Here is a 26,997-nt window from a genome sequence, read left to right on the forward strand (position 1 = left end):
CCCGCCCTGGAACCCCGCCCTGGAGCTCCGCCCTGGAACTCCGCCCTGGAACACCGCCCTGGAACCCCGCCCTGGAGCTCCGCCCTCACCCAAGATGGCCGCGCTGCCCTCAGCCGCCCGCGTGACGCCGGCCGCGCCGCGCGCCGAGGCACGTGACGCCGGTTACCCCGGCAACCGCCGCGGCTTCCCGTGCCCACCCACTCACCTAGCTCTCCCCCGGCTACGGCGAGCGGCGAGCGGCAGAAAGAGCCGGCGTAGGCGGGGGGCGAAGCGCCCCCTGCCCTTCCCTGCAGAGCCGGGGGCAGGTGAGGGAGAGCCCCGGCCGGGAACCGCTTCCCCCGCTTCCCGAGCTGCACCGCCCGGCCCGGCCCGGCCCGGCCTCCCACCGCCTCCCTTCTGCTCGGAGCGAACCCCGTTGTCAACAGGAACAGCACCCTCCCTCCCGGTTCCAGGAGGGTGAGCGCAGCTCCTGATCCCCCTCGGTTCTCCCCCAGCACCCCGCTTCAGGCAACATTGCAGCACCGGGGCTCGGGATGGGAGAAAGAAACAGGGCCAGACTGCCCGCACTCAGTCACAGGTCTAGGGATGGGAGTGAGGGCATGGACACAGCGCAGTCCAGCTGCTCAAGGGGTACATGGGCAAAGCCTGCCCAAATTTCGGCTGCTGCTGTCAGGGAGCAAACCTGGAGGTGCACCAAGCAAGGAATGAGACAGGAACTGAGGGCAGCCACAGCGCAGGCAGCACAGACATCAGAGGGGTCACCAACAGTCACAGGCAAGGAAAGGTCATGGGATCCATGGGTCGGTCTGGGATCCATCCAAGGGACTTCCATAGACACAAAGCTACCTAGAATATACACTCAGAGTCACCCTAGGAAAACTAGTCAGTGAGGATCAGGCACAGATACAACTGCTGCACAGTTCAGCTCTGAAGGCTTCAGCCAGAGCTGAAGTAAAGTTCCTGTGATCATGCAGAAGGTGCAGGTGGAGCCAGTCACAGAAATAAACCCTGTTAGTGCATGCTTTAAGTGTGCATATTACTCCATCCTCTGCAGCATATTTGCAGAGGATGGAGTAATATGCTAAGTCTAGTCTGTGGAGGTAGATGTTTTAAATACTCTTGTTCTTTATCTGCTAAATATTGTAGCAAGGGTTCGATCATCATTCAGAATCTGAAGTGGAGGAATCTGAGGACCACACACCCATAGTTGAATCCCCACCATCACTGGATGACTTACCTGGCCTGGAAACACCAGCATCTGCAGCCCAGCCGTCTGTAGTGGAATTGCCACTATCTGCAGACCAGCTGGCTGTCAAGAAGCCACCCCATTCCGAGCACCATTTCCAGCTCATTGTATAGTCTGCATCCAGGGAAAGCTCACCTGAGATCAGATCACCTCTGGGTGAACTTCCAGGTTTCAAAGTCAAGATGCACACCTCTGAATCCACACAGGATGGCAGTAACACCGTTGAGGCTGTGTTGTCAGCAGCAGAGATTGCATTTGAATCATTGGAGAATCCAGAGGATTTTGGAGACCCCTATCAAGTTGCCATGAATTATGTGGAGGAACATAAAATTCTACAGCTATTTCAGGTGAAATACATATTTCTTATCTTCTTCCAGAGCCTTACATGAGGAGCTTGGCCTAAAGTTAGCTTGAATCAAATTATCCCTTCCCCAGATCTCTCCTTGTCCTGTGCTGTCTTAGGTATTACTTAAGAAAAAGCAGTAGAAAAGGACCCTATATCATCTTTGGTGTCTGAAGAGATTCTTGCTTTTTAAAATGCAGATGGCATTGGAACAGGAAGTGCAGGCACCCATGTATCCAAAGATCAATAATTCTTTCCTCCTGTTTGTCTCTGTCTCAGGATATCACAGAAAAACTGCTGATCCATAAGCCTGATGACCCCTTGCAGTTCATATTGCTGGAGGTAGGGTGCCTTGCTGGGGCTCTGTGGGAACAGGGTCAGCTTTGCAGAGCACACCAGAGTCATGGTCAGCCCAGGACTGTTTCCCTGACTGTGTGTCTGCTGTCTTGGGAGGGAGAAAAGCACAGGCAGCAGCAGAGGGCCTGGGGTGCAAGGACCATGTGTGCTCTGAGAGGAAGGAAAGGTATGGGTGGGTGGGGGAAGAATGGGGTGAGTGTGCCCTGGAATTACCTGAAAGGTGAGGGAAGCTTAATGACAGAGGTCTCTGTGGCCCTTCTCTAGCTGCCTCTATCCCAAACTGGGAGGGAGCACTTTTTCTGCCCACACCCCCCTATTCAAGAGAGCTGTCTCTGCTGATCCTGAAGGGTATTAAAACACAGGTAATTCAAAGTCAGTGAAGTGAGACAGTAGTTTGGGAGTGAGTTAGAAGTGTGGATTGCTTCTTGGAAGGAGGAGGTTAGAAGAAAGAAAGCAGACAGAGGAAAAGAGTGAGTGTCTTCCTTCATTTCCCTCCAGTCAGTCAGGAGAGGCACCATCTTGGAGGTTTGCTGCTGGGTTCATGGTGCACTAAGCACAAAACCTCCAGAGGAATGGCAGGGTCAGTTCTGGGCATCAGTGAAAGCAAATAAGCTCCCAAATGACTCTTTTCCTTTTCCTTTTGCCCAGGTGCAGTCTATGATAAATGCCAGGCAAGCAGAACCGGAGAAACTATCGGAATAGAAGGAAGATGTGTAGGTGTTTCTAGAAGAAGGCTTGTGCACTCCTTTTGGCCCCCATTTACCCTGCTGTTGTGGTATTGCCACACCATGCCTTCCCAGCACCGTGTAGTCATTAGCAATAACTTGGAAAAGATCTGCTTGTCTGTCTCTTGCCTGGTTTCTCTGTTCTGCATGCTTGTGCTTCCCCTTGGATTTAAATCCTGCAACCAAGTTTTGGTTTGGAATCACACACTGAGATCTAAGTGTGCATGGATCTGCATGCACATATGGCACATCTTGAAGAGGCAGGTCTGCTGATCTTCTAGGCATATAAATGCATAAATCTCACATTTAGGCCAATCCACACTCTGCCTCTCTGTGCAGAGAAACCTCACAGCTCAGACAATGCAAGGACAAAAGCAAGTAGGGTTAAAAAGCAGCCCTGAACAACCCACAGCCTTCTTTTCTCATGCTGCAATGGTGGCTTACTGTGTCCAGTTATGCAGCAGCACCAATGCCTATCTCATACTTTGATAGTTTGTGTCTGGGCTTCCCCACTGTCCCCAGAGTTCCTCTAATGCAAGAAGCTGTCTCTCTGCCTCTTCCACACACTGGGTACAGCTGTCTCACCCTTAATCAGCCCTGCTGGACACTGATCACTCTGCTTTTTGGGGTGGCCCTGCCCGTATCATTGTAAGTAGGGTGTTTAACCAGAACAGTAAAGCAACAGTTGCACACACCCTTTATGCTTTCAGGAGACATTGTCACTCAGGAATGTGGGAGGTGAATAAAAGCAAACAAACCAAAACCAAGCACTGGTAGCCCAGAGAATTAAGAGTCAAGATACATTTCGCAAGCACATCATTTGAACTGTGTTTGATTTTTGAAACAATTACAATTCTCATTTTCATACTATCCAAGTGTTTGCTTCTACCCTGTAAAAAACCTTTTTTTTTTCTGTTTCTTGTCTCTTGCCTGACAATTATTGAAAATGTGCAACAGAGCATACTGTTATTTTGGCTTAATAGATTGTCTTATATGCAATAGATGCCAGAAAGGGTTTTTATGTCACTACAGGCTTTTCTCTTTTTTAGGCAAGTGCTCTAATTTCCTGATGAATGGTAGTGTATTCCCAAATGACTGTTTCTATGGCTATGTAGACAGTACCATAAAAACTTCCATCTATCTCTTTTTAAAAAAATAATGTACAATGATTGGGTTGTGTGATTCTACACAACACAGCTTGGGCACCAAAAGTCTGGGAATAACAGAGGGCAAGTATTTGGCATACAAATTCCATGTGTGAGATGAGTTTCCTTTCTATCTGAGTTTCTCAAAAAGGATCAGTTAACTCATGTGTTTCAAAATTGAAAACAGGTAAGCACCCCTGTCATTCATAGGGAAAGGAGTTTTTCAAGGTTATTTTGAGCCTGAAGATGGCTTACGATTCAGATTAAATTTTCATTGGTTTTATAAGAGTTTTAATGTATACTTAAGCACCTAGGTGCCCCTGCAGCAGTGAGATGCTTTTGAAATCCCTACTTAACTCCAGCAACTGGAAAAATCTGACACTGAGAATCTGAGATTGATCTGCTTACAAATTCTTGACCAAAAATGTATCAGGCTGAAAAACAATGCATACATGCCTTGTCCTTATGTATCTCTGTGGAACAGGAAATGTATGGAAGATGGAGATAGTGTTTGAAGCTTTCTTGTGTCTCTATGGTCATTTGTCAGCACATTGTCCCAGGAGATGGAGAAGCTGACATGTCTTTGAATTTTGTTGTAGAGCAGGATTAGGATGCCTTGGGGTACAGCCTTCACTGTGTATATCCTGCCTCTGTCATTTGGGTATTGCTGTTTGTTGTTGTCTTTTGCTTACAAAAAGCTTTTGACCTGTAATACGTTCTCAGACTATAAGTATATGCCTTCAACTTCATGTCAGCATTAAGGGAGTTATGCAAGGGAAGATCCTTAATTCCTCTCTCAGGTAGTTTGAAATGAGCTGCAAAGCAGTCTTCTTACAGGTGACAGAAGTTTTGCAAGAGAGGCCCTACCCAGCGTTCCTCAGTAATCTCAGGGCCACAATTTTCCTTTGGTGGCCTGGCCACCTCATGTCATGCTAACAAAGTTGCTGTGTGGTAGCAAGAATTCCTCCCCAGTACACATAGGAGAGAGCATCTGTCTTGTCTATCTCTCAGAAAAGAGAAACACTGTTTTCTGTTCTTTTCGTTCTGTTGAGGAGAGGTCCTTCTCCATTGAGGAGCAGTTTTCTAGAGATGAATGAGACTGTACCCAGGATAAGGTCTGTGGGCCTGGAGATGGCATGTGTAGGGACTGGGGAAGGCAGTGGGCCAAGGAAAATCCTTCAGCATTCGGAGTTGGGGGTGGGGGGGATATGATCTCTGAGCAAGGACTTAGAACAGAAATGTCACTTCCTTTACCTCAAACCTCTCAGATGATCAAACTTAATTTTATAAAAACAAAAAAGCATCCTCCAGAATGTTTGCAAATTACAGTGTTTAAGGTTGTGTCACACAGCTGTATTTTTTCATCTGCTTCACAATTATTCTGAGAAATACACTTAGCTCTAGAAAAAAAAAACAACTTCACATTAAGGCACTGCGGTTTGTGTACAAGAAGGCTTTTCTGTGCTGAAGAAAAGAAGAAAAGTTATATTTTGAATGGAAACTTTTACTGTAGCCTTAATTCCAGAGTGACTGTCCCTTTTCCACAATTTCTTTCCAAAACCATTGGATCCTTATTTCTTCTTTGTAAGTGGACATTTATCAACATGACATTAAACTGTCATTAAATTTCTTGCCTTGAGTGCTCAGAAGGAATTAGCAGTTCCTCGTGTGTAACCGAAACTCTTCCATATAAGTCCTTACAGCACACTAGTCACAGCACATTTGAATGCCCTCCAGAGTGCTAAGCAACGTGACTAACATCTGGTGTTTGCTCTTTCTCCTCTCCACAAGGGAAATGGCTGTGCACTGAAGTGCATTCTTGTAGAAAGGGTGGTTTGGGCTGTTTACCACACCTGTGTATCTCTGTGTACTTCCAGTGGATAAGTCATGAAGTGGAAGGGGTGGAAGTTGGAGGTAGTTTGTAGTTCCCATGGATGATTCCTCTGCAGTATGAGCTGGATACTGAGAAAACGCATTCTTTTCAAGGGAGATATTTTTTTTGTTCATCCATGGACAGACACAGAGGTGCAACACCCATCTAATCTGCCAAATGGCATGGTCTTATGGTGCCCCGACTGTTTCTGTTGTGAACCTTGTGCTCCTCCAGAGGCAGGACACAGAGGAGCCAATCAGGAGGAAAGTGCAGTCCCTATAAAATAGGTCTCTTGGACCAAAACATCAGTTTCTTTTTTCTGCCATCTCTGTATGGAACTTGAAAACACTCAGCTGCCCCAAGAAATACTGGAGTTGCCTGTGTACTGCTTCTAACCAATGGGGGGGAAAAAAGTTGTAATAGCTAATTAAAAATCCTCTGAAAAGTTCACACAGCCTCTGCTCTGGTTCTTAGGTGGAGGGCACAGGCAAGATCTCCCTTCAATGGGCAGCTGCTTACGGCATGAGACATTTCATTGTGACTCACTGGATATGAATCACTGCTATATAACACCAACTTTAAGCTAGTTGAATGCCATTGATTTCAAAGTTTCACAATCGTGTGGAACTCATAGTAGGCAGTAGCAACTGCTTTCATGTCTGAAATGGAAGAAAATAACCTCTGGGTAAAGTCCAACAAAGAGCTTAGCTAAAGAGAGCTCCTCCAGGCTGAACACTGGAGAATGTGCTTGGAAAGGGAATATACTGAGGCAAATTGATCAAACCCTGTCTGACATGCCTCCAGGTTGTATTCCAGAGAAAGCTTCTCTTGACCATTCTTTCATCCAGATAAATGCAGGAAAAAATGAATAAACATTTCCTTAAGGTCAGGAATTGTTATCCATGGCTGCATTCCTTTTTTGGGGACTGTTATGGACAACACTGATATAGCAGCATCACCAAAACTCACAGCCAGAGCTTGACATACAATAATTAAAAGAAGAACTTTGAGTTATTGAAGAGACATGGATTGGATGAATATTCATCCATCATCTCCTGGAGAAAGGCAGTAGGCTGGAATGTCACTGCAGAACAGATGAATTTAGGCAAAGCAGATGCGAGAGATTTCTGTATATATATTTCAACACTGGAAACTGACTGTGGACACTCCAGTAGCTGGTCTGTTTTAGAAATTCCTGGTATGAATGAATGGTGTGGCTCTTCTCCCTCAAGGAAATCATCTCAATTCCCCATGCAACTCCTCTCACAGATGGGAGTAGCTCACCCTCCTTTGTCACAGACCCTATTGTTTCAAGCACAAGGAAGGAAATCTCCATGGCTTATTCATCCAGGAGTCTGGGGGTAAACTATCTTCCAGGGCAGAAGAGAGGAGAAACTGCTGGTGTCATATCATAAACTGCACTGGAATAATACCAGGAAAGAAACAAACAATGAGATGGACTCATTTTCTTTTTGACATTGTTACTTTGAGACCAAAATGAGCATCTTTTTCATTGTCATTAAAGAGACAAGAAGTGGAGGAACATATAGTGCACAGAGCCAGAGTTATGAAGGTGCACAGCTATCTAGTGCAGTTCTCAAAATTAAAAGGGAAGCATTGTAGCTAAGGGAGTACATCTCTCAGTTTACATTTGCCATGAAAACTTCACTATAAACTTAAAAGTCTTTAAGGCAAATACCTGATTTAGAATCATGTGGTCCAACCTTAAAAATTATTATTAACTGGGAGGCAGGATCCATGTTAGGGTTAGGGAGTTGGTAAGGAAAAGAGATGACCTCTGTCCTTCCTCCTTCCTGTTCCTCAGCTTAACTTCTAGCATAAAACAGGAAACGGGTGAATAAAGGATGTGTAATGCTGCAGTTGTTTGTTAATGGAAAAAACAGATGTCAAACCAGCCTTTGAAGAAAAACAGTTCCCACCTTGAGGAGCTGTTGAACTTTGGATAGGTGAGTAGACATTGGAGGGAAGGCTGTATTGCATGCAGGAAAATGGTCAGAGACTCAAAGGTTTTTAACAGTATCTCAAATTTACATAAACATCATGAACATGACAGTCCCTCTGAAGAGCAGATTGATGCCAGTTCAATCCTGTTATTGTTTATACAATATATGTATAAGTATACCCTGGATCTAGCATATTATCCTGCCTCCTTGCAAGGAGATTCAGTGAAGGACAGTATTGCCAGTTTGCTGAAACCCCGCAGTATTGAAAGCAAACCCTGCCCATTGGAGAACCCAGCTTTTGGCCTTGTTGTCTGAATTCCTTGGTAGTGTAAGGGAGCTATCTTGAGAGACTCCTTGACCATGGTGTGATGCCATGATGAAAATATATGTTTGCCTTGGCAGATTGGAGCATATATGGGAGAAGTTTAGCAACAGCTCCCTACGTTTTGCCCCGTTAGATGATTAAATCTTTGTAAATGAAGAGCAAAGCCCTTTAGAAAGGTAGAAGCTGAGCTAACTTTTCCTAGTTAGCTTCCATAGACTTCTTAGTAGTTGTTCTAAGCCTTCCTGGTTTGTCAGAAATTACATGTGGAAAAACAGTGTGGGAATAGCAGGTTATAGAGCATCTGGAACTAAAAAAATAAAACCAGAATAAAATGTAACCTTGCCTGTATGTGCCCATGAGAGGGCAGCACAGACCGGCTGAGCCTTTGCTAAAGGCTTGTCAGAGGCATGAGTTTACGTCCCACGGAGTAGCTACAAGCAGAGGCGAAAAGATGTGTGTAGAAAGGCTAGATGGCCTAAAGCACAAGCTCATCCGTCATCCGCCTAAAACTGAAACCCAGGTATGGCTCTGTACAGGCTTGAGTGCCTCAGACCCCAGGTGCATAGCAGGGTTTGAATCTCACAGATTTTTCAGGGAAGTTTCCCGTTAGATACTGGAACCTTGAAAGAGTTTCAGTGGAAGAATTTTGGACAGTGCCTACAGTTCTGTTAAGGCAATGAGTCGGTGTGAGCCATCAACCACACCCTTCCCGAGGCAGAGGCTTTCACCCCGGGAGCGCTGTAAACTCGCCCCAGGCGGGTGCTATTTATTTCCATCACGGTGTTGCACCAGCCAACACCCCTCTGCTGCTCCCCCTCCTCCCACTGCCAAGACTGCTGTGATGCAGCTCTAATTGACTGTCCTCCTTCTTTCTGCTGGGTGCTCCAGCCCTCTGGCAAGGTGGATGGCGGAAATGCTGAGATAAATGAGACATATGCTTGCAGCAAGTGTGCTGGAAACTGGGTACTGACAGGCAACCATATGTAGGTGGCAGTGCTCCACTGCCAGCCCTTTCTGGCCTCTGCATCAGATGCAGCTAATGCAGAGGAGGCAAGCAGTGGCTTTGGGAGGAATGAGGTGTCCCCAAACACTCTTCAATAATAAGCTGGAATCAATGTGAACAAGTGTCTTTGGCCCCTTGCAAACAAGGAGTAAATGTTCCCAAAAAAGATCACTACTTCGAAGCATGTTGTGGCTCCTGACTGACAGAGGGGATTTTGGAAGAGCAGTTTTTAACCATCAGCAAGAACAATGCAGTCACTAGATCCAGACAGAACAGCTTGTTCCCAGTCTGTTAGGGGAACTCAACTGAACCAACAGTAGTAAAGGACCATCATAGTGCCAAAGCTGTTTGGGAGTGGGTTTGCATTCTAATGGCTGTATTGACGCTGACATATGCTGCCTTTCAGAGGCCAGGTTTCATAACCAAGAGCAATACAGAGACACTGTCTAGCAGATCTTCCCTGGACAGCCTTTTAAAGAAGCTATCTAAAAGGCAAGCAGAAAATTTCTGCCTTCTCAAAAGTCTTTTCTCCTGCCAAAGATCTCTGCAAATCCCAGGCAATCATTTGCCAAAGCATAATGAGATTTCTATCCTCCTATGAGCCTTCCCTGTGAGCTCCTCCTCTATGAAGACAGGCTGCCAGAGGTGAGGTTGTTCCTCTTGGAGAAGAGAGGCTTAGGGGAAACCTCATTGAAGCCTTCCAGTACAAGGGACTTATAAAAAGGAGGGAGAAGGACTTTTTATATCAGCAGGTTGTGATAGAAGAGGCAATAGCTTGAAACTGAAAGAGGGCGGGTTTAGATTACATGTTAGGAAAAAATTCTTTACTCAAAGGGTGGTGAGGCACTGGAACAAGTTGCCCAGAGAAATTGTGGATGTCTCATCCCTGGAAGTGTTCAAGGCCAGGCTGGATGGGGCTCTGGACAACTTAATCTAGTGAGTGCCATCCCTGCCCAGGGCAGGAGGTCAGAACTGGATGATCTTTAAGGTCCCTTCCAACCCAAACCATTCTATGATTCTGTGATTCTATGGTTGCCTGTGGCCAGGCTCCTCTTCAGAGGGGGCTGGCCTGCCCTCATCTGAAGATGAGATGCAAGAGAACACCGTGTCCCTTTTACTGGCCCCTTTATGCCCTCAAGGGTGTTGGCTGTGGAGCGTCACTCTCGGGCTTGGCTCCCCTTCCCTGCCAGGAGAAACTCCTGCTGGTGGTAGGGGAATCAGGGCACAGCTTGACCTCTGCACTCTCCCATGCTCCTCCTTGCTTGTTTTATCTTCTGGTTCTTGTGTGTACAAAAATGTGACCTGTGGGTTGCTGAAAGACCTGGGTGAGATCAACAGCTCTAAGATGCAACTCCTTTGGTCTGGATTTTCCTCTGCAGAAATTGGCCTTGGGCATGTGTTGAGGCTCTCCTACAAATTCCCTTCGTAGTCAGCACAGTAAGAGACATCCTTAGGGTGAGACTTAGAACCCAAATCTCTCTCAGTGAGTACAAGAAGGCACCTTGAGGGTCTCCTTTATTAACAGTAGTAGCAGCCAATAAAGATTAATCTTCACAAGAATCCCCTATTTCTCTATGCTTTTGGGTTGAGACCACTGAGGAAGGGAGCAAGAGTAGCTGGTCTAATTGTTAGCAGTGGAGTACCGAGATTTAATTTGTTATTGCCTTTACCCACACGTGAAAATATCACTATGAATACTAGCCCAAACCTCCCTGGGGAGGCAGTTCCCTGCCTGACCTCTGTTCTTTATCAGACAGAGCAGCTTTTTCCCAAGTTGTTTGTCCTTTCTGCTTGCTCACATTCAGGAGGAACATTCTCTTCTGAAAGGCTGAAAGTACAAATTTTCATGCAATCTCATGATTGCAGTAGCTTGGGCTTTACGCAACTACCCAAAATTGTAAGTTTTAATGATACTGAAATGCAGATGTGGTTATAAGCTCATGAATAAAGCTATCCTACAAAATTGGAAAGATAAGGTGCATCCCTCTCTTAACTCAAAAAAACCCAGTCCTTGAGAGTGTGCCCTATGAGCACTCTTCTTAGGAATGAAGAATTGCTAAATGCAAAACTCCAGGATTGCTAGCATCACAGAGGTGCTCGTATCTGTGTTCTCTGTAACACTCTTTGCCAAGGTAGCTGAAGTTTCAGACAGAAGTTACTGACTGCATTCCACATCATACTAAATATATATATATATAAATATATACAGTTCTGCATTTCAGCCTATATGTTTGCAGGTTTAGCTGGGGTGGCCAGCCCAGTGGCCTGGTGGTTTATCCTAACCCTCTATAATTAGCCCATGGCTGTTGCTCATGGTATGCCATTTGTCTCCCCACACTCAGCACTGTTTGGTAAACAATTTCAGAGACAGAGTTGCTCTCCCCTGATCTCACTAGGTGGTGTTCACTTATTTATTCTCTGCACCCCACAGTTATTCCTCTCTCTTGAGGTTGAGAGGTATAGAAGTGGCAAAAAAGAGCAAAAATGTTGCCAAAAGGGGGAGGCAGCTGTAGCAAAAGACAGGACTCCACTGGGGAGGCGGGATGCAAGGCTGGCAGGGGGCCAGGCCAGCTGCAAACCCAAGAGGCACCGTGACATCTGTGCCCCACCGCCTGCATCCTCACCCCCTGTGCCGCGGCACTGAGCTGGGAGAGGAGGAGCCATTCGGAGTTCCCTTCTACTCTGAGGAGGAGCTGGCTCCCAGCCATGGCACATGGAGGGCTTGGGTGGCAGGCACAAGCCTCAACCCCAAATCTGGCCCAGGGAAGGAAGGTCAAACTGCAGACTGGGAAGCAGCTGTTCGCAGCCCTGCCAGGAATGCAGGAGCAAAGCTGGGCGGCAGGAATTGGGGCTGGAGCTGCCGGGAGCAGTGCCCTCAAGGAGGAGGCTGCTGACCCAGCTGATGAGGTCGGGACTCTACCAGGAAAGGTGGCAGCCCCACTGCAGCAAGCTGCAACAGGGATGCTTGGCTTTACTCCCAGCAGTGCTGCCATGAACTTGCCACCGTATACTGGAGGGACAATCATTAAAAAGTCCCTTCCCTGGGCCAAACAGACAGTGTGTGTCAAGCTGAACCTGTGCATGGGAGCACAGGCTTGGCCAACACACTGAAGCCACGTTGGTAGGGACAAGGGATTTCCCAAGCCTGGTCCTTCAGCCATGAGCTTTGATCTCAATGTGCAGCACCACAAATCAGTGAGGGGCCTCCTGCTCACGGATGGCAGAGGCTCTGTCATGACACTGGCATGAGGGGGTTACAGAGATGATTCCTGGGAGTCTGCTACTTTGACCACAAGCTCCTTTTCCTCTCTGTGTGCTCGCTCCCTCCCTAATTCCTCCCTCTCATATTATCTCAGCCTTAAATCATTATTTCCACACTATGAAGAGAAGAAATTCAAAGGATTCGGGAAGACAGGAAGGTATTCTTAGAGGGGAAGAGTGGAACCAACGCACTGGAACTAACCACAACATCTAATCAGCACTTCTCAGCAGCTTTGGGCATCCTCTAGCATGCCTTCCATACCAATTTTGAATAAACACAGCATACTTTGTGACAGGCGTGTTCTAACTTTGCCCTGTCACCCGCTGAGCACGTAACAATAACCATCTATCTATCTATCACTATAGATCTCTTGAGAAATCCATTTTTCACCTCCATCTGAAAATAGGCCAGGCTGTGGCTTCAGCATCTGACCATCCCTGCAGATGAAACCCCAAATGGCAGCATGTCTTCACTCCCAAGTCCCACTTTGCCTTTAACTTACTCGCAGCAGAAATGTGCACGTATGTGTACACAGGTGGCTGGATACACAAAGCACACGCATGTATGGGTTTGTGCCTGTGCACGAACACACATCTGGTTCTATGTAAGGGTGTGCACACTCAGAAATCTGGAGCTTTCCCAAGTGCAAGAGCTTGCACAAATGCATGGATCTGGCTATATAGAAGTGTTGGTCCATATGAAGTAGGCCAGCACAGACACAGTCCTACAGGGGAGGTTAAACAGCTGTAGGCACCCCACTGGAGGTATCCCTGTGGGAATGGGGGCTTTCCAGCCCTGGCTTGTCAGCCCCACTGTGCTCCCTCCCCAGACAAGGTCTCTGTCTGACCCTCTGCTCTGCACAGGCATTCATGTAAACCCATAGTCTCACCTTGTTGGCACACACCAAAAGAAGTTCAAAGAAACAAACAAAACCCCCATTCCAAGCCTCTCCTTTCCTATATCAGATTTCTCTCGAGACCATAAAAAATATTCTTACCCACATTCTATACCAGATTAGCAAACTGTGAGAGCCAAATGGTAACGGCAGCAGAATGGTGACCACCACCCAGTCCAGCCCGACCCACTCTTCCAGCCCAAACAAGGATTCACTCTAACAGCTTTTTGCAGTGCCCTGGACAGGGCTACAGAGCTGCAAGAGCTCAGCTGCACCTGGGTTCTCTTCCAGCAGCTACTTTGAGTTCTGGTGATTGGCAAGGCTATGAACTCCACTGCTAGCTTCCCCTTCCCTCTCCTCTCTTTCCTCGTCTTGTTTTCCCAAGGCACCATTTCCACAGTTGCAGCCTCTTTTCTCCTCCCAGCTGAGATGTGATGGGGTGTTTTACCATGGCAGGCTTTTGTCCAATCACTGCCCCAAGATCAGCCCAACTGTGATGCTCAGGAGATGGAGGCACTGCTTTTCCCCTGCCAGCTGCTCTCAGTGTCCAAGAAAAATGATGTGAGCCTGCCTTCCTAGAGCCCAGGACACCAGCTGGTGTGAAACACCTGGTCCCACCAGCATTGCCAAAATACGGGGTGGCAAATGCACCAAAATAGGCTGCATGGGTATTAGGGAGCAAAATTAGTGGGCAAGGAGGTCTGAGTCATTTAAGTCTAGACAAATCTGCATCTGTATTCTTGAGGACCCAAGGACTAGTTTCTTGTCCCTTTCTAGTAGATCAGGTTGGCTGCAATAGATGTGTCTCCTTTTGCTTATGGCTGTGGTACCTCATGGAACTGGAAATGCCAAAAGTACTGTCCTTTCTTCAGGGCTAAACCTCACACAGACCTCATGGGAGAGTGGGATCTCTCTTCAGTTGTCTTCAAGTACCAAGAAATTCATAAGACCCTTTAGTGAACCATTGCTCACTAATTTCACACCAAATATTTGCCAGGATTGTCACCAATAGGACATATAGATGTTATTTTCATGCTTGTTTTTTGACTTGTGATGGGCTCTAGCATCATGGAACTCCCATTACCTTTCCCAAGCCTGTTATTTATTTGGCTGGCTTTTGCATCAGCAGATGAAGAACAGCAAGTTCAACCACCCGTGCTTTTGCCAGAGACATGCTCAAGGCACCGGTAATGTGAATCTTGACTTTTGGCAAACTTGTGCTGGAATGAGGGTGAGAGGGGAAGGTGAAAGACATTCCATTGCTGTTGTTGTTCCTCAGCCATAGCTGTTCTCAGTTCATCACAGGCCAATGAATAGATATATCTGTTCTTCATTTTGCTCTGTCTTAATAGGACTGACTACATGAAAAATCCAGAGTGCCCAAGGAAATGAAATATTCTCCCCACTTTTCATGTCATCCACCGTGTCCTGCAGAGTAGCCAACACTTACACTTCTGTTTCCAAAAAAAATCCCAAGCTGAATGGAAGGAAAATGGGTCCAAACCAAACAACTGGATCATTCCCGTGCTACACAATTAAATGAAAACATTAAAATTAATTTACTTTATTTTTCTATTCAGTGCACTCTTCTTATACGTAGGTTCAAACAGTGACCCAGCAATCGTCGTGTATTTACGTCCTTCCAATTTGCCCATCCTCTTTAAAGTTCAAGTGCCTCATATGAGTGACTCACTCATCCACCCTTTTGAGAGTATAAGAATAGAAATTCTTTAAAGCTTTGTGTTTTCAGCACAACGACATTCCGATATGATCTAAGAATCACAGAGACACCCTTCGGTCCCAGGAGGACTGGGGAACAGGTTTGGCTAGAAAAAAAAAGTTTTCCTCATGTGATGGGCACCCCACCAATCACACAGCACGCTCCTCAGCAAACTGGGCTCTTTAAAGGGCAGTGGAGGTGGGAGAAAAGGGCCTTTTCAGCTCTGCAGGTGGGTTGGGGTTTCTGCTGGAGGCATCACGAGAAGAGAGCGGTGAGTGCCTTGCTTTGGTCATGGTCTTCCTCTTAAAGAGGCATGTGAGCCAGAAGTGTCTATTAGGAGAAAAGACAGCTCTTATGTTTAATGTTTTTTTTATTTTAGTCCCTGGGCTGTGTTTGGTATGTGGGAGTCTGGTACCTGGATAAGGTTAACTGCATGAAATCATTAAGTATTTCAGTTTTCTTACCTCAGGCTGTGTCTTCTGTACGGCTATTTTAATTTGTTTCATATTTTTTCTCCTAAAGACTGGGGAGAAGGGAATGGAAAAATTAAATCTGTTGTAAATCTGAGTGTTAAAAGAAAAAAAAAGGAAAAATTGTTGTAGAGGAAGATGAGTCTTGTGGTTCCCCCTCACTTATGAAAATAGGAAAGTTTAAAAACCTGCTTGTTTTGGCTGTGCTGAATTAATAAAGGAGAGAGGAAAAACCTACCTCCCAGCTCTACTTACAAGGTAATTATGCTTGATGATGATTTACCAGCCACACCACTGTTCACACAGGCTTCATTTCATACCAATCTCTTTGAAAGGAAACTTAATTAGTCTGTGACCCCTTCTTGATGCTGAGCTATGTTTTTGCTTTATTTTTCTCCTCTGGTAGCACAAAATAATTGTCTGCCTCTTCCATTTCTGAGTGTGGTTGGGTCCTAGCACACAAGAAGTTTTCTCTCAGAGGTTGAGCACTGGGGAAAGTCCAGCAGGGCAGGAGGAGTGCATAAGTTTGTGTCCACCGGAGATGTTTGCTTTGAAATAAGTAAACAAATCATGAACTGACATTTGTAAAACATTCAGGTTCTTACAGTGGAGTTCAAGCGATTCATCATTAACATATTAAATTACTTCCTCTTCATAACTGTGTAATTCTCGAGGTGTCCCAAGCACTTGGAAAATACCTTCTTTTTAAGCCCCTTAGGGGATAAATTTTCCATCATAACCGATTTTAAAAAACCCCAAAAGTAAGTTTATTGCTGATGCATCGGGGTCCGCAGGTGGTCTGTGGCTTCCCATGGCACTGGCCCTGGCCTTGGCACAGCCTCCGGCACCGGTTCCGCCTGGCTGCCCTCCCTCCATCGGCGCCCAGGGCTGGCCCGGGCACCTTGCTGCTGCCTGCAGGGACATGCTCTCCAGTGGGCTGGGGCACGAGGGAGGTGCCCAGGCTCCTGCCCCGGGGCTGTGCCGGCAGGGAGCAGGATTCTGCTGCCGGGCAGCCAGGTTTGCTTAGCTGCACTCGCTCGAGTGGGGCAGAGCCCGTGAGTCACAAAACAAACGCATCCTTTGTCTCTGCCTCCCTGCACCAGGGCATGAGAATGCAACGCCCTGAGCAGGGAGGCTGAGGGAAAGGGAGGTGGCAAGAGGTGATGTGACGCCCATGCAAGCCCCAGCACCATGCTGAGAAACCTCCAGGAGTGGGGTGTAATGCCAATGATTCTCACAGGGATGTTTTGGGATGTCCCTCTGTCACAGTGCTTGACAACTAGCACAAAACGCAAGGCAATCAATATGCCACCTGGTTCTGTGTTGGGCAATGCCAAATGAATTCCTGTCCATAGTTTTTTTTGGCTAGAGATGGAGTCCTAGGCTAAGAAGTCTCCTAGGCTAAGAAGGGGGAAATAATCTGCAAGGCCACTGAAATCCTGTCCCAGGGATATATAGAAACAAGGTATGGAGGCTTCAAAAGATTGACCAGCACAATGTGTACAAGAGGTGCCCAACAGACACTAAATCCCATTTGAATCCAGGAATTGTTGCCGGAAGTGTTTCCTTTCAAAGCCTGCATGAAGTTATCACCCAAAACACAAGGGCAGAAGCCAGCCTCTGCAGAAAGGAGCTTCTTTTTTGTCTCCCTCAGTTGTGCTGAGGGTCTCAGAGATACTGAGAGCAAAGGAAGTGAGGGGAGGTCAAGAAAGCTTCAAGGGCATGGAAATTATAGATTGTCTGCACCTTGTGGGGTACCAGGGGGAGGCAAGGCTGCCACTTCTCCTGGGCTCTGGCAGGCTCAGCTGGACCCCCATGAGTCTAAGGAGTGTTTTGGGGGTGTGAGGGGAGAGGAGAGGGAAGAAGTTATAACCAGTTGTACTGCTTGTGACCAGTGTCAGGAGGAGTGAGATGTGCCTCAGAAGGGACACAGGGGTTTTGGGTACAACGAGAGCAACAGACACCTTTCCAAAGCTCCTTAGAGCATGGAGCAAAGTCTGTGGCAGTGATAATTGAATACCTCAGACCTCTAGATAGGTCACACCTGAATTACAAGGTTTCTAGGATGTGCTGAGGAACACCAGGTGAAGGTTGAAATTCCAGGACCTGGCTGCCTTCTTAGTGGAAGTTTTGGATAAAGGTTGCAGCTGAAGCTCCAGTTTCCTCAGGGACTTCCTTGGAGCCCAGGAAACTGCATTTGGGTCATAACACTAATTTTAACAAGCCCAAGAAGAAGGCTTCTCTACCTCCAAATGCATTTGTGCCTGTGGGCAGCTGTGTCTGTGGGGCTTGGTGGAGGGCTGCCCACCACTGTCACACCCAGGGGTGCCTGTGAGCTGCCTCTGGGCACAGCCTGCCTCAGGCACGCCAGCCAAGCTTGCCTCATGCCTCTGTGGTCATGCACCTGTGCTTAGTGCTGTGCAACCTGCTCTTGCTGAACACAGCTCACCTCCGAGGCATGAGGAGCAGAGGAAAGCTCCTGGTCTCCCACAGCTTCTCCTCTGGGACATGTTGGAGCATTGGCTCTCCAGCTGCCCAGCTGTTGTCATGGCTTTGGAGCACCTGCCTGGGAGGTGCTCTCATTGCTGATGGTGATACTGGACAACCTGCAAGGGAGAGGAGGTCAGACAAGGGGTTGACCCATGTGGCACAGGTTAATTAAGAGGACACCAAGAAATGAGCTGTTTTGGCACCAATCAGTTGAAGGCAGAGGGATAATTCATAGAAATATAGCGAGACTGGGGTTTTTTAAGTTTAGAGTATATCCTTTTTTCCTTCCCTTTTCCTCTTCTTGGTGTCTCTGCTTTCCCCTGCACTGCAATCCCATTGTTAAGGTATGGGAGAACCTTATGTTGTCAGGAAGCTTGCCATTTCCCAGCTGATACCTGTGGTGGTGACTCTGTCCAGCTTTCCTCACAGCCGTAGCAGCCTGCTGGAGGTGGGCTCACCCCAAGAGAAGGGGCTTGCTTTCTCCAGCTAATATAACTGCAATAATACCTGCCCAAGGGAGACAGGAGTGAGCCAGGTTCTGCCTGCCAAGGAGGAGAAGAAAGCCAGCTTGTGGAGAGGCAAGAGCTTGGGCTGGATGGACAGCCCATGTACAAGGTGTCCGTGCTGTTGTTACCCTGAACCTTGCTTTATACAGTGCAACTGGAGCAGACCCACTTTTCCATGTAGCAGTCAGAGTTTACGTGCCTGTGTTCAAGCAGGAAAGAGTTCCTTGCTTTTTGGATTGCTGCCTGGCTTGCAATGTCCCTTAGATGACAATAACTAAAAGGTTTTTTAGCATCTCTGGGGTTTGCAGGACACAGGCCCATGAGCCAGGCAGTGTTCTCTCCAGCTCTCAGATGAGTGGGAGACCAGGATTCCTCTTAGGTTTGGCAGACTCTGCAGTGTTGTATTACAGAACACATTGGTCAGACTCAGACCTGACCTGCAAGACAGCCGCTGGACACCCTGGCTTGTCAGGAAGTTTGGCAGGGACGGAGATCCAGGTTGACCTCACGAGCCTGCCATTTTCAAATATAGAGCCATACAGTTTGATGTGTACTGGGTCTGGCCTCCAAACACCCAGCTGGGACTAAAAAGTCTTCTCAACTTAAAAATAATGGCCACATATTATTAAAAAATTCCTACACATGCTATCATACAAAAATACTTAGGCATTGCCGATATAGTGGTGAGAGCTCTGGGGATGTCTGCATGCCTAACCCTCACACCACTGCAGAGAGAGCAGTACAAAGTGCTTGGTTTCCATCTGTCACTATTGGAGGTCCTGCATACTCCAAGAAGGGCAGCTGCTGAGGAGGCAGGAGGTGGCATTTTTAGACATCTCACAATGTTCTGTTCCTCAGAAAGCTCCCCTTCCTTGACAGCTTTGTCTGCTCATATAACCCAACATCTTCTTTGAAGAATCAGGAAGTCAGTGGCCCCAGCAAAAGAGAGGCACAAGTGTAGGTACTCAGGCAGAAGAAGGATGTTCAAGCAGCTATTGCTCAAGCTGGGCTCACTGCAGCCTTTCTTTCCTCATTTATGTCTTCTTAATCACTTGGTAAATGCAGTTGTTTCAGGGTTGGTGGTTTTTTCCCCTTACCCTCTCCATGCACACATCCCTTTCAAAGAAAACCTTGGTGGGCTCTGGTGTCTGAGTTTCTTTCTCCAAGAGCTCTCACACCTCTGACTGATGCCTTTAATGCTGCTCTCTCTGGAAGGGGATGAATTTGATGCAGGGCACCTGACTCTAGACTGCAGGATATAAGCATTCTCAGGAATTTGGTGGGAATGCTACTTGGCCTGGCTCCCATGAGCCAGCTGCAACCTGAGCTGTCCCTCTCTCCTTCTCTTCCTCCCTCACACCTGACTTGGGGCACTCTGCTCCCATTCCCAGCACAGGTGGGAGATGGAGCTGCTCATAGCAAAGCCCTTTGCTGAAGGTGTGTGTGGGATACAGCCAGAGCACCGTGGTTAGCATTTGGTCCCATGGTGGTGCTGCTCAAAATGGCCCAGGATAGGAATGGGGGTGAAGTGAGGGTGCTGAACTTGTTCCCTCTGCATCCAGATGGGGCTGGTGTTTCTGGCCAGGTAGAAATTACACCCCATGAGTAGAGGTTGTTGTGAGTGCTGTTGTGAGGATGAAAATCCTCATCAAAAAGGAGCTGAAGACACCAGCTGTCCCCAAAGTGGTCCCAGTCTTCTGTAGCTCTGGTTTCAGGGAGAGTTTGAGTTAGCATATTAACACCTGGGGAGGTCTCCTCTGAAACTACTACAAAGCAAGGGATGGGAGGTGTATAGACAGGCTGGCAAGTTCTGTCTGTCCTTCTCCTCATGGATAATTTGTATTTCTGATTGAAGTGTATTGTACCAGTGATTTAATTGAAGACTGTATTTGTTGTTTTCTAGGTTGCATGAGGAATTAAAGATGGCGAAAAGTGATGATTGCATGCACATCTTGCAGGGTCTGTTAGTCTTTGGGAATGTGGTCATTGGGGTAAGTGAAGTGGAACAAGAATGGGTGGAGGCTTCCTTCCAGTATGACACTTCTTAAAACAGCCGTTCTCCCTCTTCACTTGTGAAATCCACACATACATGGTCCAGTAAAGCATGAGAGAAGAGGATAAGGAGAGCTGTCCTAATGATCAGTTGGGTGGGAAAGGGACAGCAGGGGCAGATCCTCAATACCAAGATGAGTGCTAGGGGAAAAGCCTTAGAACTGTCAGAAGGAGCAGACCAACATTTTTCCAGCCACCTCCCTCCTTTAGTAATGGAAGATTCTGTTCATTCTTTCTTAACATCCTCAAGTCCTGGGCCTGACCTCTCAGATCGAGGCTGGGTGAGATTTGCCTGCAATTCTTCTGTGAAGTCCCAATACAAGAGATTGTAGAGCTGGGCAGAGGGAGCTGGGTAGCTCCCACTTGGCAGGAAGTTGAATTAAAGGAAAGCAGCCTACACCTGTTTCTGTCTTTGCTATTTCTTTGGGGAACCTTGAGCTAATGGGTTTCTTGTGCTTCCCAGATGTGTGGCATTGCCCTGACAGCAGAGTGTATCTACGTTGTGTCCAACCCCCATGGTGCCTACCCTCTGCTGAAAGCCACAGAAAGCAGTGGCATCTACGCTGCTGCCTGGATTGGCATCTTTGTTGGCCTTGCACTCTTTGCCCTGTCTATCCTTGGTATCATTGGAGTCATCAAGGCCAGCAGGACCTTGCTGTTGGTGGTAAGTATAGCAAAATTTACCTTCCTACTGCTGCCAAACTGAACAAACACTGCCTTGGTGTCCTGGTCACCTTGGGAAACAACCAATGAGCAAAGACAGCTTTTATACTGATAAGGAGCCAAAGGTTCTTCTTGGTCATGGCTGTGGTGTCCCAGAAGGTGACTCCTGTGAAGACTCATGCCCAAGAAGCTCCTGAACCAGGCTGAGGGAATAAATGGAGATAATCACAGTGAAGGTTTGACTGGCTTGACCCTGACCTTGCTCTGAAGCAATGCAGGAGCACTTGCGCAATCCCATGTAGCTGGGATGTGGTTTAGATCCTTGTTTCTCCCCACCCCTTACTGCTTTTCAGCTGTCATGCACTATTCAGTTTAGAAGCTGATAAGTAATGACTTCTGTACAAGGCATTAGTGAGTGTCAGGATACCAAATATGGGTGCAATGAAAAACATAAGACATCAGTAGGCAGGCAAAAATTACAGGGGTGGGGACAGAGCTTTGGATAAGCCAAAGACAAGGTTAAGATGTGGACAAATCTCAGTACAATGTCTTACTTAGTCATTTAGTATGGCAGTGGCAAAACTTAATTGGTGTTTGCATTAACCAAGGGTAGGGATGAAAACTCTGAAATGAGATCTCTTGTGGATTCCTGTGGGGTTGCAGGGTGTCTGTTTTAGACAAGAAGAACTCAGAGATCTGAACTCTTGAGCCAGGGAATATGCCAGAAAACAGCTGAGGAAACAGAATTCCCTTAACTCTGAATTTTGGTGCCTCAGCTGAAACCCAAGGTTCTGGTTTAGGATTTATGAGAGGATACAGGGGACAGAAACTGAGGTAAATAGGAAAAAAATGCTTTAAATCAGAGAAGAACATTATATAATGTGGGAGGAGGAACAGATCCATATGAGAACTCCAAACAAAAAGTGGAAACTGTCAAAGGGATTATACTGGAAAGAGAAACAAAAGAGCGAAAGAGACGATGAGAGGTGACCCCTGTAATCTGTTTTCATGAAGGATCTTTGCTCACAATGTAGGAGTGTTCAGGAAATCTGATGATGAAAATCAGGGTGATCTGAATGATGCCCTAAGCTGCACCTTCCCTTTCCCCAAAATACAATTCTCTCCTGCCAGGAGTGAACAGCTTCCTGCTGAAAAGCTTAGAGCTGGTAAGTGGAAGTGAAAGGAGGACACATGACACAAACATAGGTTGCCAATGAGACACAACAAAGAAAAGGACAATGTATTTTCTGTGGAGGCAGGGTAGTCTTAATGCCATGAGGTTCTGATGAAATCTTGTCTGTGAGATGGAGAACAATTCCAATCATTCACCTTCAAGAAAGCAGATTGCAAATTGGAGCAAGCACTGGGAAGGGCTATGAGATCATTCAGGTTGGGTGAGAGGGAATACAATAGCCTGGCCACCTTTGCATCAAGCAGGGTTTCTGGCTTAATCTTGAAAAAAATGCTGAACTGTTTCTCCAAGAACCTATTCTGCTCTCTTTCTCCCACAGTACATCATCCTGATGCTGATCACTTTTGCATTTGAAATGGCTTCTAGCATCACAGCAGCAACCAACCAAGACTCAGTGAGTATTTCTCTTCTCATGTATTCTTTTAACTTTGCTGAGAAACACAAGTTCTAGGGCACACTGTCACCCTGTTCAGTGCAGTAAATATGATAATACAGTGTAAACTCACAGGATTACTGCTGAGCAGAAGACAATCCCACAAGAAAAAACTCCAACATCATTATTCTAATCAAAGAAATAGCTTTGTTGTTTCGAACATAGTTTTGTTATTTTTAACATTTTAAAATGTTTAACACCTTGTGGTTGAGGAAATAATAGTGTGGGTTAGTTGGATCATCAATAGAGTGTTTAGTCTTTCAGCTACCCACTGATTAATCTATCATACACAGAGAAGAAAATCTTCAGCTTTGCCCCAGGCAGTGTTACTAGTGAGGGAAAGATTACATGGATTATTGGAGATACTGTGGGGAGGGAAATTATCTGTGGTGCTTTAGTTCCAACATACCAAATGCAATCCATAGCTTCTGCACAGCTCTTGTGATATACATCTAGTAGTGCCTGCTTGAGATCTTCATCTTTGCTGCTGCTGCTCCTCAAATCCTGCTCTTTATTCTCATGTGTAAAACCAGAGGGAAAGCAACATTCCTGCTCTCCAGCAGGACTCTGAAACAAGAAAACAAACCCTCCCCAAATAACCTTGGATTTGCTTTAAATGGCCACTTATTTACATAGTTTCTGCATTTTTCTCTGTTGTTGTTTTTTTTTTTTTGTAGCTGACTCCAAATGTCTTCCTGAAGCAAATGCTGGAGAGATATCAGAAGTCAGAGCCAAACAATAACAGTGATGATGAGGTCACAAAGACATGGGATGAACTCATGCGTCAGGTAAAAACACTGAAAAGTCACTAATTACTAAATGCTCTGCAAGCCTGGAATTTCAATCCTCCTTGGGGCTGATGGATAATAAAGAGGATGGCATCTGCCTTGAACTTTAAAGAAAGTTCTGGCACACTCCCCCTTTAGCTCGTTTATCAGACAGCCAACTGTCAAAGGCAGGCACTTCAGAAATCTCCCCCATAAATCTGTGATTAATGCCTAACCAGTGTGCTGACACGTGCAGGGCTGTGCCCTGCGCCCACAGAGACCTTTCCCTTGTGTGTCCCTGCAGAACCACTGCTGTGGGGTGAACGGCCCCTCCGACTGGCAGAACTACACGTCTGCCTTCCGCAGCACGCACAGCGACGCCGACTACCCCTGGCCACGGGCGTGCTGCGTGCTGGATGCAAAAGGGCTCCCTGTCAACCTCGATGGCTGCAAACTCGGAGTGTCTGGCTACTACAACAGCAATGTAAGATCATCTCTGCTTTTTCCTCTTAGCGTACATCAGTGCCTTGCTGGAAGGGAAAGAAACCTTTTGCCTTCACAGCAAGCTACAGGTGTTCAGAAGCTTTCTGGAGGAGAAGAAATGCCTGCAGAGTCCTGGCCATGTTGCTGAACAGGACAGGAATTTTTTTTAGGATAATGTCTTTCCTGATGGAGAGAAAAATCTCCCAAGCCACTAGTAAGAATTGACATCTCTAACATGTAGATGGACAGTAGCTAAATCAAACTTAGCCCAAAGATGAGAGTATACAATATGAGTAGGCAAATCAGCAGTTCTCCTCCTCAAGGAACAACTTTTCAGTAGACCATCATGTCCTATTCACTAGGCTGCTGAGTCATGAGCATCAGCTTCTGCACTAGCTTGCATTTCTAGAAGGCATTCAAGCTTTCAAATTTTCTTGACGCTTCTTGATTCTGGAGGTCAATTCTGTGTCAGCTGTGTTTGGTTATCTAAGTGTACTTGGCAAGTGATGGCACATCAAGTTGTCCTTGAAGTGTTTGAGATGGGTCTACTTTGTATTTGGAGCCAGAAACAGGTGGGTTATCTACAAGTTGTCAATAAGCAGTGTAGCTCTGGCTTGGTTTTTGAGGCCCTCTGAGCTACCCAAATCGCAGCAGGAGAGGAGCATGCCACCATGGCACCTCAGCCTCTCTGGGGGTGGATATGTTTGTCACCTTACAGTGCAGGCTCATGGCTGGTGTTGAGTCATCCCTGTTGTCTTTCAGGGTTGTTACGATGCTATGTCTGGGCCAGTGAATGCACATGCCTGGGGTGTTGCCTGGTTTGGCTTTGCCATCCTCTGCTGGACTGTAAGTACTTAATATTTGCCTTTATTTCCTCTTCTCTTTTCTTGCTATTCCACACCCAGCTGGGTGGATGACAGCACTGACGCATTTAAAATGTCCATAGATTATCGTCATTCATTCATCACAAATCTGCCTGTAGCCTGCTCCACAAGGGCTACATTTACAAGTTCCCCTCCACTCTGGCTTCCAGAGGTGGGGAATTAGATGGCCTTCCAGCCTGCTATGGCCTGCTGCTACCTGCTGCCATCTCAGCAACACAACACAGGAAACACAGCTTGCAGATGCTTCTTTGTGAAGGGTATTGGATCATCAAGATAGCTAATTGAGCTAGTAGTTTGAAGATTTTGTATGAATGTATTCAGTACTCAGGCTTCAGCAGCTTCATGGCAATCCCCAGTGAGCAGAGTGATAGCCAAACAGTTACAGCTGCAAGTATCTTCTTTCTTTACTGTGTAGCTTCTGTGCAGACAAAAAACTTTTAAGATCCTCTGCCTGAACAGGCTTTGATTTTCAAGAATTTCTTTTACTCTCTTCTACCAGTAGGACTAAATGGGGCTGGGGGAGGGGTGGAGAGCAGGAAATGGGGGGCAGAGAAACTTAACAGTGTTGTCATTTCAGTTCTGCGTCCTCCTTGGCACCATGTTCTACTGGAGTGGAATTGAATACTGAAGGCCTGCTGTCCTCAGTGCTGTCCTGAAGAGCCATGTGAAACTGCATTTGTTTGTCTCCCACTCCATTCTCCTCAGGCCATGGAGGATTTGAAGTTTTCCCACTACCTCTCCTGCATATACTTTTGCCCCTCCAAAAACTCGACACAAAGAAGTGACGACTTCTGCAGGAAAGAATCTTCTTGTCCCTGCCTTTGCCCCTTGTTCTGCAGTCTTAATGCCTCCTGCCTGAAGCACAATCCTTCTTTCACTGTGCAAGAAATCCTGGAGCATAAGATGAGGAGAAAAAGTGATCTGCTTTGTTCTCTGATGACATCAGAAAAGAAAATGTCCATTTACACTTGGTCCAGAAAAATGTCTCTCTAAAATTAGTTTGAATGTAAATTATAATACTCCAGCAAGGGGTATGGGAGCAAAACTGTAACCTCCTGTGACCAATAAGGGCAGATGCTGCAAGGGAAAAACTGCATATTCTACTGATCAACTTCTCTTGCTGGTCTCTGTCACCCTTGCCTTCGAATAAGGCAAATTCTCTGAGCATTTAAGTATGTCAGCAATAAAAACATCACAGATAGACAGTCTGTTGCTAGTCAAGCCCAAGAAAAGGCTAGCTCACTCCTCAGCACTATGCTGCCTATATGCAAGCCTACCTCCTGCCACTGACGAAACTACTGCATGTGCTCCTACCTTCTGAAGTGCCAGTCCAGGAAAAGCTCCACCTGCTAACAAGCAGCTCCTTCAAAAAAGCTGTTCTCTACTTTGCACAAGATTTCATACATCTACGGGCCAGAATTTGTGCAGAACACAGGGGGTTCTCTGCTGTAGTTGCCTTTGCAAATGTGGCTGTTCCATGCTCCTGGTTTATTGTGCTTTTTGCTTTAGCTACCTGTGTGTAAATGGTCACACTCCCTGTGTCATTCCCCTTCCACATCCCTGGATCAGGTAGGACAAATGGCAAATAATGGCAGTGAGTAACTCTTGAGAAAAAATGCAAGCAAGGAGCTAACTGAACCAAACCCAGTCCTTGCATCAGCACTTGCTGTTTCCACTCAGTTGAATAAAGGCTGCTTACTTTGGCCCAGACTGAGCTGGTGTCTTTCCTAGTGAATGCTTCAGTAGTTAATGTATTGTGAGAAATTTGCTCCTCTGTAGAGTGTTTTAAGGTGAAGCGTCTTCCACAGATGTACTGGTTCATGTCCTGATGCTTGCCATCTGCCTTGATTCTTTGTTTTTGTATATTCACCAAAATACTAATTAAAAAGAAATGGAAGTGAATTTTTTCTCTTGTTCAAGATTGTGTCTTTGGGAAGGGAAAACAATGAAGGTCTGTGTCTGGGACATGTTGGACAGGGCAATGACAGGCTGTAACACCCTGCAACAGCAGAAACTCAGTAGCCAAATAATTCCTTGCCAGAGTGATGAGGAAGAGGAGGAGGCACATATAAGGGTGAAGAGATGAGGAAGAAAGGTTGGGTCCCTGCAACACAGAAGGAGCTTTCTGTATGACTGTGCCTTCAGAGCTGACAATCCTCACGGACCAGCCACTCCCCTGGTTCAGTGGTGTGGTGACTG

General features: G+C 46.6%; 1 protein-coding gene across 5 annotated transcripts; it reads left to right on the forward strand.

Moving 5' to 3' along the window:
* The first annotated feature begins 109 nt into the window (after window positions 1-109).
* UPK1B (uroplakin 1B) lies at window positions 110-26,700 on the forward strand. 5 transcript variants are annotated; one of them, XM_064722229.1, is made up of 11 exons: window positions 110-456; window positions 1,147-1,593; window positions 1,869-1,931; window positions 2,595-2,659; window positions 20,228-20,315; window positions 20,840-21,040; window positions 22,551-22,625; window positions 23,342-23,452; window positions 23,736-23,915; window positions 24,677-24,760; window positions 25,376-26,700. In XM_064722229.1, exons 5-11 carry the CDS (start codon window positions 20,247-20,249, stop codon window positions 25,424-25,426), a joined length of 771 nt encoding a protein of 256 aa, XP_064578299.1. In that variant the 5' UTR covers window positions 110-456; window positions 1,147-1,593; window positions 1,869-1,931; window positions 2,595-2,659; window positions 20,228-20,246; the 3' UTR covers window positions 25,427-26,700. The 5 variants fall into 5 exon arrangements, with proteins under 5 accessions (XP_064578299.1, XP_064578308.1, XP_064578321.1 ...); XM_064722238.1 differs by having other exon boundaries at window positions 110-305; XM_064722251.1 differs by lacking the exons at window positions 110-456; window positions 1,147-1,593; window positions 1,869-1,931; window positions 2,595-2,659 and adding an exon at window positions 15,075-15,129.
* The last annotated feature ends 297 nt before the right edge of the window (window positions 26,701-26,997 follow it).

This window comes from Zonotrichia leucophrys, chromosome 1 (genome assembly GCF_028769735.1).
Source record: "Zonotrichia leucophrys gambelii isolate GWCS_2022_RI chromosome 1, RI_Zleu_2.0, whole genome shotgun sequence".
Classification (NCBI taxonomy): Eukaryota; Metazoa; Chordata; class Aves; order Passeriformes; family Passerellidae; genus Zonotrichia; species Zonotrichia leucophrys.